The sequence below is a fragment of the Leptidea sinapis genome, chromosome 13 (genome assembly GCF_905404315.1).
Source record: "Leptidea sinapis chromosome 13, ilLepSina1.1, whole genome shotgun sequence".
Classification (NCBI taxonomy): domain Eukaryota; kingdom Metazoa; phylum Arthropoda; class Insecta; order Lepidoptera; family Pieridae; genus Leptidea; species Leptidea sinapis.
The window spans coordinates 10,919,529-10,932,600 of record NC_066277.1 but is presented as its reverse complement, the minus strand read 5'-3'; the positions used below and the strand labels follow the sequence as shown (position 1 = coordinate 10,932,600).

General features: G+C 36.1%; 1 protein-coding gene across 1 annotated transcript; it reads right to left on the bottom strand.

Annotated features, from left to right (window-relative positions):
* Positions 1-273: 273 nt before the first annotated feature.
* LOC126967424 (trypsin 3A1-like) lies at positions 274-11,345 on the bottom strand. The gene is made up of 8 exons (XM_050811882.1): positions 11,222-11,345; positions 10,717-10,858; positions 9,314-9,391; positions 7,197-7,341; positions 6,459-6,569; positions 3,807-3,968; positions 2,060-2,185; positions 274-822 (listed from the first exon to the last, which is right to left on the bottom strand). Exons 1-8 carry the CDS (start codon positions 11,271-11,273, stop codon positions 715-717), a joined length of 924 nt encoding a protein of 307 aa, XP_050667839.1. The 5' UTR covers positions 11,274-11,345; the 3' UTR covers positions 274-714.
* Between the last annotated feature and the right edge of the window lie 1,727 nt (positions 11,346-13,072).

Sequence of the window (13,072 nt, the reverse complement as noted above, 5' to 3'; positions counted from 1 at the left end):
CATGGCGGCTGTAAGAAAATGACAACTTTTTCGTCATGGTTTTCATAGTTTTTAAGGATGTTGAAACTGTCAACATGAAATACATACATGAAATTACCAACTTTTTTTTATCATGGGTGTTGTTTTCATGATTCTCGAGGGCGTTGAACTCACGTGAAGGTAAGTATTTTATCAACAAGGGTGAGTTTCCATACTGGTACACATTATATCTACTGTGCCAGTAGTTTAGAAGACGTAGCAAGTTAAATGTAAAATAAAACAGCTTTACCTTTCAATAATTTTAATTACATGGTATTTTACGTTTTACAAAAGCTTTAAACGCTCAAATTGCAGATCATATATCAGTCTCTAACAGAATTCTTTTTTTTTAATTTCCCAGTAAACTAATTGTATAGCATTTGGCGCTCAAATATGAAGACCCCTAAATTGAAACTGTTCAGTAGGTACCTAAACCATTCATCGTCCAATCCCATTGTCGGAGTATCCTTGAGGCAGTGGTACTTACGTAATTGGTACAATGATAAATTTTTAACTTTGTTGCTTTGTTTACCTTAGTTTAGGTACATATGAGAAGGAGAACTAATTCTGTCAGGTTAACTAATAGGTACCTAACAAACTTCAATAAATTAAAAGAAATGTTAATGGAAATTTTAAAAAGGTCAATTCAACCTTGTCGGAATTGATAGTAAAAGAAAGAAATAATGAATATAATATTCATATCAAATCCACAGGAATGGCATTTTCTCCGCTATCAACACTTTCATTTTCATTATTTTCAGATTTCGTCAAAATTTGATCAATCCAGGTTCGACTAAATGATACCTGAAAAAAGAAGAATCATTTTTAAAACAAACACTATTTTTACCTAATCCTTTTATGTCAACAATACTGTTAGTTGATTATTGTGTTACAATTGATTTACCTCGAACGAGTTATTAATAGTACTCAACACCCTATCTTAATAACCCTAAATTATAATAGTAATGGTCGGATTTTAAAATTGTACTTAAAATCCCCATATATGCTGTTTTTTTCGGAACACTTCCGTCTTCCCATGATAATGCAGTAGAAGACCCACAATGAAGAACGCCAAGAGATCGACCCGTTCACAGAGAACGTGATTGGTATATTATATACACCTAGATAATATGTAGCTATAGCTCGAGTTTATAACCACTGGCGTGTGATCATCATGTCGGGTGGGGTTGGACGAGCGCCTTTTGTAAATTGCTTTCTATGTGAACTATACTAATGTATTATAGGTACTCTGACATCGCGGTATGGTTAGGGGAGTCTTTCTATTGTCCTTAAAACTTCGCAGCAAAAAGAGACTATAAAACTTATATTTTATATATATTATTCTTTTTATATAACTTTTCTTATTGTTTCTTATACATGTTTGATAATCCAAATAAAACTAATAACAATTAAGTTTAGTTAGGTAAATAATTCATAAGATTAAAATTTTAGATTAAATTAGAAAACTTTAATATTTTATTTTTTAACAATTAGGCCGAGGACTTTTGGACAGCCCTAGCACAGGCTTAAGGCTAATTGGGCCAGTTGCAATCACCAGCCTTAAGTTTTAGTCTAATGCTTTGGTCTATAAATTATGGTGTAAATGGTTTTCACTTTTTTAAGTCTCTAAATAAATAAATAAAAAAAAAGCCCTAAGTATCTTCTCCAATACAGCACGGGATAGGGTGACTAGGACTCTTCGTGTGCAGCGGCGGCAGCATTGAATTTACCAACGGCATCTTTCGACAATGCCGAAAATTTTGTATTCTGGACAAGTAACAGGACAGCTGTGCACTTATTAAGATGTTCATGTATTTTATACTGGTGATCATTAAAAATATCTGGAGGCACGGTGGTGTTTTTCACTTCAAAACTTTGCAGTTCGAATTGTATGTGTTAAGCGCCTCTATGGTGAGATCGTATCGATCCGATAGGTACTATCGGATCCGACTTTCTTTTGCAGTTAACTGCTTTTGAATTAAGTTAAAATTAATTTACAGATAACTAGGTAATAATAACAATAAAATGTATCGTCTAGTACCTTTGCAAACACTCCAGGCTTAGACTTCAGTGAACATTCTTCTGTGCCCGAGAACAATGCGATGCCATACAGCGTTCCGGCTCTTGACACACCGTCGAAAAAAACCGCTGGGTCACCTGTGTCTCCCTACAAAATATATTATGTAAGTCACTCTCACTCAAGATACAGTCACTCTGTAAACCAGGCTATCTGTATATTCACAACTATCAGACGAAAAGAAACGCTAACGCATTTTTCTGAAAGATCACATTTCAATCATCGTATCCATCTGATGTGCTTGAGATATGATTTATTTCATTTCATTCTCAACGCTCGCTTTGTAAAGAATCTAGGGCGGCTATATTTTTTTTTATTATAATTGATATTTACAATCTAAAAGCAGCCAATAAGTTACTAGTTCTGCCTACTTAAAGGCTGGAACAACTGTATTCATTTCTATCTCCTAAAAGGACGATGCATACTTGATGACAAACAAGCTTGAGTAAGATAAAATATAACATAAAAATACATAAAATTGTGAAGCACTAATAAACTCGAGTTAATTGGTAGAAAAATTCAAAAGTGAGAATACAAAATAAATAAGAATAAAGAAAAAACCACACGAATTTTAGATCAGGTCACATGTCTTGACGCGAGTTGAAGATTTTATACCAATCCCGAGAAAAGTGCTCAACGCCAAGTTTTCACTTCAAAATATCATACAATAATTGGCAAGCCTAGACTACTACTGGATATTGAGAAACAAATTCAACAAGGCTGAAACAAATATTGGAGCCCGAAGTTTGTTCTCAACTTCTTAAAAACAGAAATATGCATTTAAGCTTAAAAACTAAGACCTACTATTATCTATTAGGTACACTCTATCACCTAGTCTCTACCGTTTTGTTGTAGAAACCCATTCTCATGTAGAAATCATACCATGAAGCAGTGCCGCGAAAATTGTAGAGAATATTTTTAAACTAAGACTACTCTGAGAATCTGAGAAGCAATTGGAAAAAAATAAACGAAGCTGTATTTATTGAATGGTAAAAGGCTTTAATAATTTAACTTTAAATTTGTATATTTTATACTACATAGAAGGATATCACTTTAAAAACTGATCATAAAAAAATATCACACGAAAATGTTCCACGCAGATACGTTTTTAAATGGGACACGATAATTCAATTTAGATTTCAATAAGATATGGGAAGGATATTTGAAATTTGATAGTCACATATTTTTTATACTCTAATTGTTTTATGCAGTCCAAAGCTGTGCTCTTTCTTGAACAAGATGAAAATTGATGTTAGTTTATTTTCGAAAATTTATGGAAACAGCTTTAAAAAGGACAGGAAAACACTCGAAGGATAAATAATTCACTAGAAGTACACCAAATAGAAGAAAAGCAGGAAGAAACAGAAAGGAACAACATGAAAATCAGGAGACTTGTCAAGAAGAAGATAGATACAGCGAGACTATGAAGAAATATCTATTGGAAAAATAAAGTAAAATATTACGGCAACTTTACTGCTTAGCTTAGGTATCGATAACTAAGGCCTTATTCTAATTCCCATCTCTAGTTACTACGCAAATTAAACTAACTTTAGTAAGAAATTCGGCGGATGAGGCGACTGCAATCTGCGGTTTTTATAACTGATGCAACGTCACCTAAAGATAGAAAAATCTAATATCTACAGCCATATTCAAAGAAATATTGCGTTTTCTTATTTAAAAGAACCTTTAGTTTTAAAAATAAATAACATACAGCACACAGCGCCACGCCATTGACAATACTCTGCAAGCACATGTGGTCGTGCTGCAGCTGGTAATCATTCCCGTAGAGCACCCGGCAGCTGCTCTGGGGAATCATCCGCACTATCATCCGTCGGAGCTCCTGGTTCTCCCCTTCGCGTATCTGACCGGTCAGCTGCAAAGAAATAATGCGTCAGGCAAAGGTCAATCAGTTTGATTTATAGTTTTATTAAAAATAAATCTCTGGAGAGAAGAAATAGCGCTAGTATAAGCCATGACCGTTTCGTGATTGTTACGTAATTAATTTTTAAGAACTATACTAAGTAATTAAGGTTACGTGTGTTTGATAAGTCTGCTGTATACACCATGTAGAAGTTTCTACCGCCGGATAGAAGTTAAAGGAGATCTAAAATATGGCGAAACGCTTCCAGGAAATAGAGGTATCACGCCACCTTTAACTTGTCTTGTCGGTTCAGATATGCATTGTGCAGTAATGTTTGCCAATGTAACCAAATAATTAATTTTTCACAGCTTTGTCTGATACACACCGAACACAGATCCCCAGCTGCATACGACCTGCACGCACTCCACAGTCGAACCACACGCCACTAACTCCAATATGATGTCATAACCCTTATTTAACATTTTTTTTTTAATTTCGTGTTCTTAATACATTCGTTTTGAACATTTTCTGAGATCTTGTAGTAAAAGTCGACTTTAATAGTTGACTTTGCCGAGTTGTAGGCAATATAAGTTTATTTTTATTCCAGGTAACATTATGGTTATAACAGTTTGTACAAAATTCATTAATGTGCCTATATGTACATGGATACCAGGGGCGTGCATACCATATAGGCAACTAGGCAGTGTACCTACCTCGTTAAGAACCTACATAAATATAACACTAGTGTTAAAGTTGATTTAGTTTAGTCAAAGTCAAAGTCAAAAAAATCTTTATTCACTGTAAAACTTTATAAGTTATTTAGTGCAAGTCAGGATGAAGTACAAAAGTTACAATAGCATTCAAATGAGTATAACAGTATTCATTTACAAAATTTAGAACATTAATTCCAACTATCTTTATCATTCAAATAATCTTTCACATTATAATACTTAGGCCTTTGATGTTAATTTATTTTTTACGATACATTTAAATTTTTTAATAGGTAATATTTTAATTTCTTTTGGGAGTTTATTATAAAATATAACACAATCCACTTTAAAAGATTTAGCAATTTTACGGAGCCTAGTAGATGGAATTGCGAGTTTATGTTTGTTTCGAGTATTGTCACTGTGTACGTCACTATTCTTTTTAAATTGGCTACTATTTTTATGAGCGTATAGGAGGTTCTCGTATATGTACTGGCAGTGTACTGTCATAATATTTATTTCACTAAACTTTTCTCTCAATGAATCCCTTGAACGCATTTTATAGACTGCTCGAATTGCTCTTTTCTGCAGCACAAATATGTTTTCAATATCTGCAGCCCTACCCCTCAATATAATTCCGTAAGACATGACACTATGAAAGTACCTGAAATATACAAGTCTAGCCGTTTCAACATCTGTCAGCTGCCTAATTTTTTTTATCGCAAATACTGCAGAGCTAAGTCGATTACATACGTTTTTTATATGAGCACCCCATTGTAGCTTAAAGTCTAATGTAATGCCTAGGAATGTTGTCGTTTCTACTGCATCCAGTTTGTCATTATTAATTTTTATATGTGTTGGTTGGTGCTTTATATTTGGAAGTGTAATCCTTATACATTTTATTTTCCTTACGTTTAAAAGTAAGTTATTAACATTAAACCAATTTACTACTACAGCAATGTCGTCGTTAACCTGACAGAATTTTTTTTGCTGGCGTTTTATTTTAAATAAGAAAGATGTATCGTCAGCAACGCAACTAAACGCAACTACGACTGGTTAAATCTAGAGTGCCTACCTTGCTAGAAAACCAATGCAGGCCCCTGATGCATACATAACATTATTAAGAATATATTGAGAGAGAACCGTTACTAGGCTAAAAATAGCGCGAATAGCCCTCTTTAGCAGCACAAAGATGGTATTGCTAGTACAATAAAATAACTAAACTAGTCGCGCGGTAGCTATGTCATTTAATTGTCTAATCTTTTTAACCGCATATGCTGCAGAACTAAGTCTATTAGCCAATCCTTCAATATAGGGGGGCTCCATTGTAATTTGGAATAAAGAGTCAAGCCAAGAAATATAGCAGATTACACCGGTTTTTTCACCTTTCCGTTTAATAAAACACTCGTTTTCACACATTTTTGACAATTGGTACGGTAAATTTTATATATTGCGTTCTGTTTAGCGCTTATAAGCACCTTTACACGTGTAGTCACGCTGTCAGATAGATTACTTCATCACACATAACTTGTTTTTTTTTTTCATTTTGAATAACAGTGATGTGCCTTCCACAAACCTTATGTTTTCTGTGAGGTTAGGAAAATTATTTATGTAGATAAGGAAGAGGAACGGTCCAAGTGTCTATCCCTTGTGGTACCCTCATTCTGAGAACTTGAAATTTTCACATGTATAAACTTCAAATACAATGATCCTTATTTTTATAACACCTATATTTTCATAATTTTGCAAAAATATGCCTTAAAATTTTAAAATATAATACTATGTCACAGCTTACCACAGAGCCAAATCCAGTGACCACGGTCTCTCCCGCCCCCGATAACGCCACGTTGTTCTCCGCGAGGGACACAGCTTGGATGCGGTTGTTGAATATTATCACGGTGTTTAGCTGAAAGGTTAACAATTGGTTTGGGCTGAAGCAAACTAAATTTTGTATTCAATCAAATATATTATGTTTTGTAGTAAAATATGTGTTTTATAGTTGATAAAAGTTACTAGGAGCCTTTCAATGCTTATTGCAGATCTCCTAGTTTCAGATCCTGCAGCAAAATTCATCCACTGCTATTTGCATAACCTTGAGCTACATTATTACATATGTAGGCTTCTCGCCAACTATAAATGTACTAATGCTACTAATATAATATCCACTCAGCTGGGACGCACGTAGAATTCAAAATGACACAACTGCGACTAGCGTGCACATCTCGCAGACACTTGAGTGGGTCCAGTTACAATATAAACAAATTTTCACAAACTATAGGAATATAGGCATGTTAGTTACACCGGCACGTTTGTTACGAAATAAGCTACGTCGTTGTTTAATAATCGTAGCGATAAAGACTTTATAATTTTATCAATCGTTGGCTAAAGTTGAAGTTTTTTTCCCCCGGGACTTTTTTATTTAATCCCTCAGATCTAACAAATAAGATAATATTTTATAGAAATTGCTAATTATATGCATAACAAAACATCATTTAACTGTAATTTAATGTTAAAGTTATATATTGTATTTTACTTTCACCAACGCCAGGTTATGTTCAGGATAGTACTGGTCAGTTCTATAGTCCGGGTGTCGCCTAATGTCAACTACTGACAGGATCTTGCCGCCAAAGTCCCGGAACACTGAACCGACGCGAACCGTAACCTCCTCTCTTGAAACACTGCAATATAAAAAAAAAAGTGTTGGCCCCGCCACCCGGAGCGCACCCAGAGCGTACCTAGAGCGCACCCACAACGACGTGGTGAAGGTGATGAGGATAACAAGCGATGCTGGCTGCCGCATACAACCGTGTACAACCGATGTATTATTAATGACAGAAATTGAATGTGTCATATTTATCTCACCAGTAACACCGGTGGAAACTGAGGCCCACGCCATTGGGCCGAACTCGTAGGAGTTTTGCAATTTTTAGTATAAGTGGGGGTACGTAAGTCTAGCGCTGACCGTTATTGCGCAGAAGTCAAAGGTAGGGTATCTAAGAGGATATAGGGATAAAGGGCGAGTGTGCGTAGTGCCGATAGGCTCGCCAGTCGTATCCTTATTATTGTAAAGTTTGAGTTGGTCTGTTAAATATACACACATTCGCACACACACTCACGCACACACTCACATAACTCACACACATATTCTATTGTTGAGAATTTTTTTGACAACTCTGGCACGCATTTAATTATGTTTGAAAGTATAATCCTCCACATTTCGCTCTGCGCTAGACTATTTGTTTTTTATTACATTTAAATAATGTTACTAATATTATTTTACTATTAATTAAATAAAGTTAATATTGTAAAGCGTGCGCAACAGTACCCATGCGCAGATATCCCCTCCACGTTTCGTTCAGCGCTAGACTTACGTGCCGCCACTTATATGTATGTATAATGCTTATTATGGAGAGCTGGACAAGAGAGAATACATACGGACTATCTTGTGGTGTGTGTTCACCGCAGTTCATACTCTGTTGTACCAGAGGAATTAAAGCGTTGCTGACCTTATAAGGCATAGAATGAACGTCAAATTTGGTGAGGATCTAAACGACCTACGAGGTACGTGAGGTTCAACCGACTCTTTTTAATAATGAAATAGCATTGAGTATTAAATAAGAATATCAACATTGTTAAAAAAAATCTATGAAAATAAGGGACGAGCCGAGTAGGACGTTCAGTTGTTGGTAATTGATACGCTTTGCCGTTTACGATGCAGTGTCGCTCAGGATTCTTGAAAAACACAAAAATTCTGAACAGGACTACAATTATTGCACTCGTCACCTTGAGACATAATTATTAAGATGTTAAGTCTCATTTGCCCAGTAATTTCACTAGCTAAAGCGCCCTTCAGACCGAAACACAATAATGCCTACACGTTACTGCTTCACGGCAGAAATAGGCGCCGTTGTGGTATCCATAATCTAGCCGACATCCTGTGCAAAGGAGCCTCCCGCTGTTTAAATTGAATATTTGTTCTATGCGCTAAATCTAACCTATATTTTTTATAGTTATTCTAATATTTTCTTTTTTTCATGAACGTGAGTAAGTAATACAATACTTTTCAAAACGTATGTTATGAGTCATAACTGGATTTAACCATTAATTTTGCCTTGTTGTTGATTTTAACTTGTACTTAAATATTGTTTAGGTTCATCTGTAAAGGCATGTTAAATCATATTGTCCCGTATATATTATTTACCTGCATTAATAATTATAATTGTACAAAAATAAAATTAATAAAATAAAATTTTAATTATTGTTACTTAATATATCGCTGAGTATCAATAATAAAATACTACGAAATCTCAATGATGAAATGAAGCATCTGGGGCAAAGGAAAGTTTTTTTTATGGAAGACGGGAACAAACGAGTGTAGCTGATGTTAAGTGATCACCGCTGCCCACATTCTCTTGCAACACCACAGGAATTACAGGAGCGTTGCCGGCCTTTTAGATAGGTATACATGCTTTTATTGAAGGTAGCCATGTCGTATCATCCCTGAAACACCGCACAAGAAACCTCAATCCGTAGCTTGGTTGTACGTGGAGGAAAATACCTTGAAAGCTGCGCTGTGGAGGAACGCCAAACAATGTTCGAGATGCTATTTACTGTACATACAAGACACACAACCAAACATATTTTACTTACTAGTCGAAGCACTGAGCCGCTGTGAGTACCCACTGGCCGGCGACGATCGCGCCGCCGCACCAGTGCTTCCCGTGGAGCCTGAAACAGATTTGGAAACATTTCTCGCGGGACTTGGCCGCCCACCAAGCTGGGATAACTGCTGTCTACCGCTGACAAAGTGAGGATATCGTCGGTGCGCCGCAAATTTATCTTAGAGAGCGCTTTCGCACTATGTCCGATCAGATTGCGATGCGAACGCGTGAAAACACGGTCCGGGCTTATAGTCGTATAACTATTTATATGGTAGCTTACGCACTAGAACCTGCTTCCGTCATTCAATTCCTTTCCGTCAACCGTTAATCTCCGTTCCGGAAAAGATTATTGACGGACTGAAGTAGCTATAGTATTATTTACATGAACGCTCGTTCACTGCGTCCGATACGAATCCGAATTACAGTGATGTGTAGTGTTGTTGCTACTTTATGAAGGTATAAAAAGGTAGACAATAATAAATATTGACTGAATAAGAACTGAGTTTTACATAACTTAATGTGACTGCAAGCATTGCTTCTGGCGATTGTTGTCTAAATTGTGTTTCTTATTGCAAAATATTATCTTTTATGTTAAATAAAATGAAAAGGACACACTCATTCAGTAGTACTTATAAAATTTCCTTTCGGATTGAACTAACACTAAGTGGTGATTGTAAAAACCTGTGTTGTGGTCACGTATGTTATAGGCGTTGGGTGGAGCAACATTAACGTAGTGGTCAAGTTTGTTATCCGCGTTGGGTGGAGAAACATTATCGTTGTGGTCAAGTCTGTTAACGGCGTTGGGTGGAGTATCGTTATCGCTGTGGTCAAGTCTGTTTATCGTGTTGGGTGCAGCAACATTATCGTTGTGGTCAAGTCTGTTAACGGCGTTGGGTGGAGTATCGTTATCGCTGTGGTCAAGTCTGTTTATCGTGTTGGGTGCAGCAACATTATCGTTGTGGTCAAGTCTGTTAACGGCGTTGGGTGGAGCAACTTTATCGTTGTGGTCAAGTCTGTTAAAGGCGTTGGGGGAGCAACACTATCATTGTGGTCAAGTCTGTTAAAGGCGTTGAGTGGAACAACACTATCGTTATGGTCAAGTCTGTTAACGGCTTTGGGTGGACCAACATTATCGCTGTCTTTCATTTTTCAACATTATCTCGTTACAACAATAACACCGACAACTTTCACAGTCATGCAAAATGTTGTACAAATAGCCAACGCGTGCATTACTAGTAACAGTGCCCACATGATAGACATCGTTTTTTGCACGTACCTAATGTAAAAATACTCTCATCTGAAATTTATTTTATTAGCATCTTTTTGTTCCAAAATTATTCAAGATAAATATTACAATGTTAATTTTTGCTCCGCTGTACAACACAGCCTTACCGAACTGACGCCGTGTAAGGATAGTCCTCTATGCACACCAGTCCAGTCTCTGTGGTCAGTCGCTTGCGTCTCGCGTGCGTCAGATCTTCTTCCAGTTTCGGCGGGAACTCACATTCTAGCTCTGCTTTCTTAGTTGTGAAGCCTGGAATAATATAGAAAGTAACAATATGTGTAACTCTAGACAATACGAGTATTGCAATTTGTAAGTAAATAAGTGGTAATTGAATAATAAATATGCTGCAAAAGTCAGTCAAAGGGCTAAAAGTACTGCTGCAAGTTTCCCCTAATATTTTGTACTTATTGCATACCAACCACTCCAGAAACAATAATTTCGTCTCAATGCATAATATACTACAGGAATGACAAACTTAAGTACTTAGATGAAATCCTTCGGCCATTCGTCGATACGATGCAAGATGTAACGCTTAGATATAGGTGTCCTTATCGTTCATCAAAATCAGCCTCACGTGTTCTCTAGGAAATAATAAAAAGAAGCTGTTCTTACCTCCCGTAGAATTTATAATAAAAAATAAACACACTGTCCGCCACATATCCATCCTCCATTAGAACCTTAACACGACGTTTTGCTGGCTGATTACAAAACTGTATAATCAAGCCTTTGTTAGCCTTATCTGTGTTGTGGTAAGGCTCTACCTTTCTCCCAAACAAAGAGTGAAAACAGGTGCATAATTCGTTATTTTTTGTATTGAAATCTTGTACGCTATTGCAGTATAATATTTTATATTTACTAATGTTTTTAGCCACAGTAAATATATTCCTAAATTTGAGTTTATGGATTATTCATAAACTCACTCAACTAGGCTGAAGCTACAAGGTTTTGACGATTATAGAGCGCTTAATCAACAAAGATTAATGTCGGGAACAAAATAACCATAATAAAAATAAAACTTTCAACTGTTCGCCTTGTACTAGTACCACTATGTATCATCTGGAAAATCAATTACAGAAAATAAAAATCAATCATAGAACAACAGAAAATAAGTATTATATTTTATAAAAATAAAAATAGGTAATAGAAATGAGAATGGACCCAAAATAGATTCTTGAGGCACCCCCATTTTAATCGGGGAAAACAGAAGTGACGCTATCTATATGTAAACACCATTTGCTCCTCACCAGACAAATAGGATATTACCAGATCCAAATATGTTTTAGGGACCATAGTTATTCAATTTCAAAACGAGCGTTTGGTGATCGATGCAGTCGAATGCCTTGGTTAGATCACAGATAACAGTCCTAGTGTATCTTCTTATGGCGTCTCCCACGCTAAGTATGTGGATTGAGGCATCTAATAACTGTACTCAATAACTCTAGAGGTTTTTTTTAGTTTACAATATTTTTAACTTACTCGTGTAATTAATTGACATTTATTGAATTACTTAACGTAACATTTAAAAAATTATATTTAAAAACGTTTTTTGCCACTTCTCATTAAAGCTCAATCTTTTCCGAAGTGGTTTTAAATTGTTAAAACTATAGGTCGTTTTATTAGACATTCATTAATAAAGTGATATTAATGTGTGGCGGGAGTCAGTGGGAGGATCTTTTCCACAGGATGCCGGCTAGATTATGAGTACCACAACGGTGCCTTTTACTTCCGTGAATCACTAACGTGTAAGCATTATTGTGTTTCGGTTTGAAGGGCGGGCCGTAGCTAGTGAAATTACTGAGCAAATGCCCGACAGCGCTGGTGTTATTAAAGCTATGTCTTATCTCCTAATCTATAATATATTGTGCGATTATTTGAGATATGCAAAGTACCCAAAAAGTCGTCAAAAAGTTTCAGAAGAAAATTATATCTTCTATTGAGATCTGTTGGTGACGAAATGAAGGTAGTAGATCTGTAGGTGAAATAAGGTAAAACTGTTTCTATTCTGTTTACATCCAGTAGTCGTTGCTCGGCGCGGTGACCATCAGGAAGCTCGCCGTAGCCGCTTTTTGATGATATTCCCAAAAAATAATAGAAGTACTAGGCGTTTAAATTTCAAGCTATTATTTTTTATGGTAGTGAAGGACCAACAAGCGCACGGATGACCTTTCGAATACTCGAAAATCCGTTGAAGTTTTGAACAAAAGCGATTTTTGTTCACATTTTTTGATACTGCCTGGTTATGTAGCAATTTGGTAAAATGTCGAATCACATAGATTAGGACATATATATTATAACTTTCTTCGTGGAACGTGGAAGAAAGTTCCTTGAAAACCGCACTTTGGAGGAATGCCACACATTCAGATGGTTGAGCTGATTAGGTTAGGTTAAATTAGGATAATTTGTGGCGTGTTGTGTGAAGGTGGAATTCGGCGGCAGGTATCAGGTGAAACAGTTCTTCGGAAC

Bases quoted from the DNA above. Each gene is read 5' to 3' on its own strand.
- LOC126967424 (XM_050811882.1), bottom strand. From the start codon at position 11,273: ATGGATATGTGGCGGACAGTGTGTTTATTTTTTATTATAAATTCTACG. The intron at 9,392-10,716 runs GTAAGGCTGTGT...AATCTGTTTCAG, and splicing joins CCTTACACGGCGTCAGTTCG to GCTCCACGGGAAGCACTGGT. The intron at 823-2,059 runs GTACTAGACGAT...TTCTTTTTTCAG, and splicing joins AGCCTGGAGTGTTTGCAAAG to GTATCATTTAGTCGAACCTG.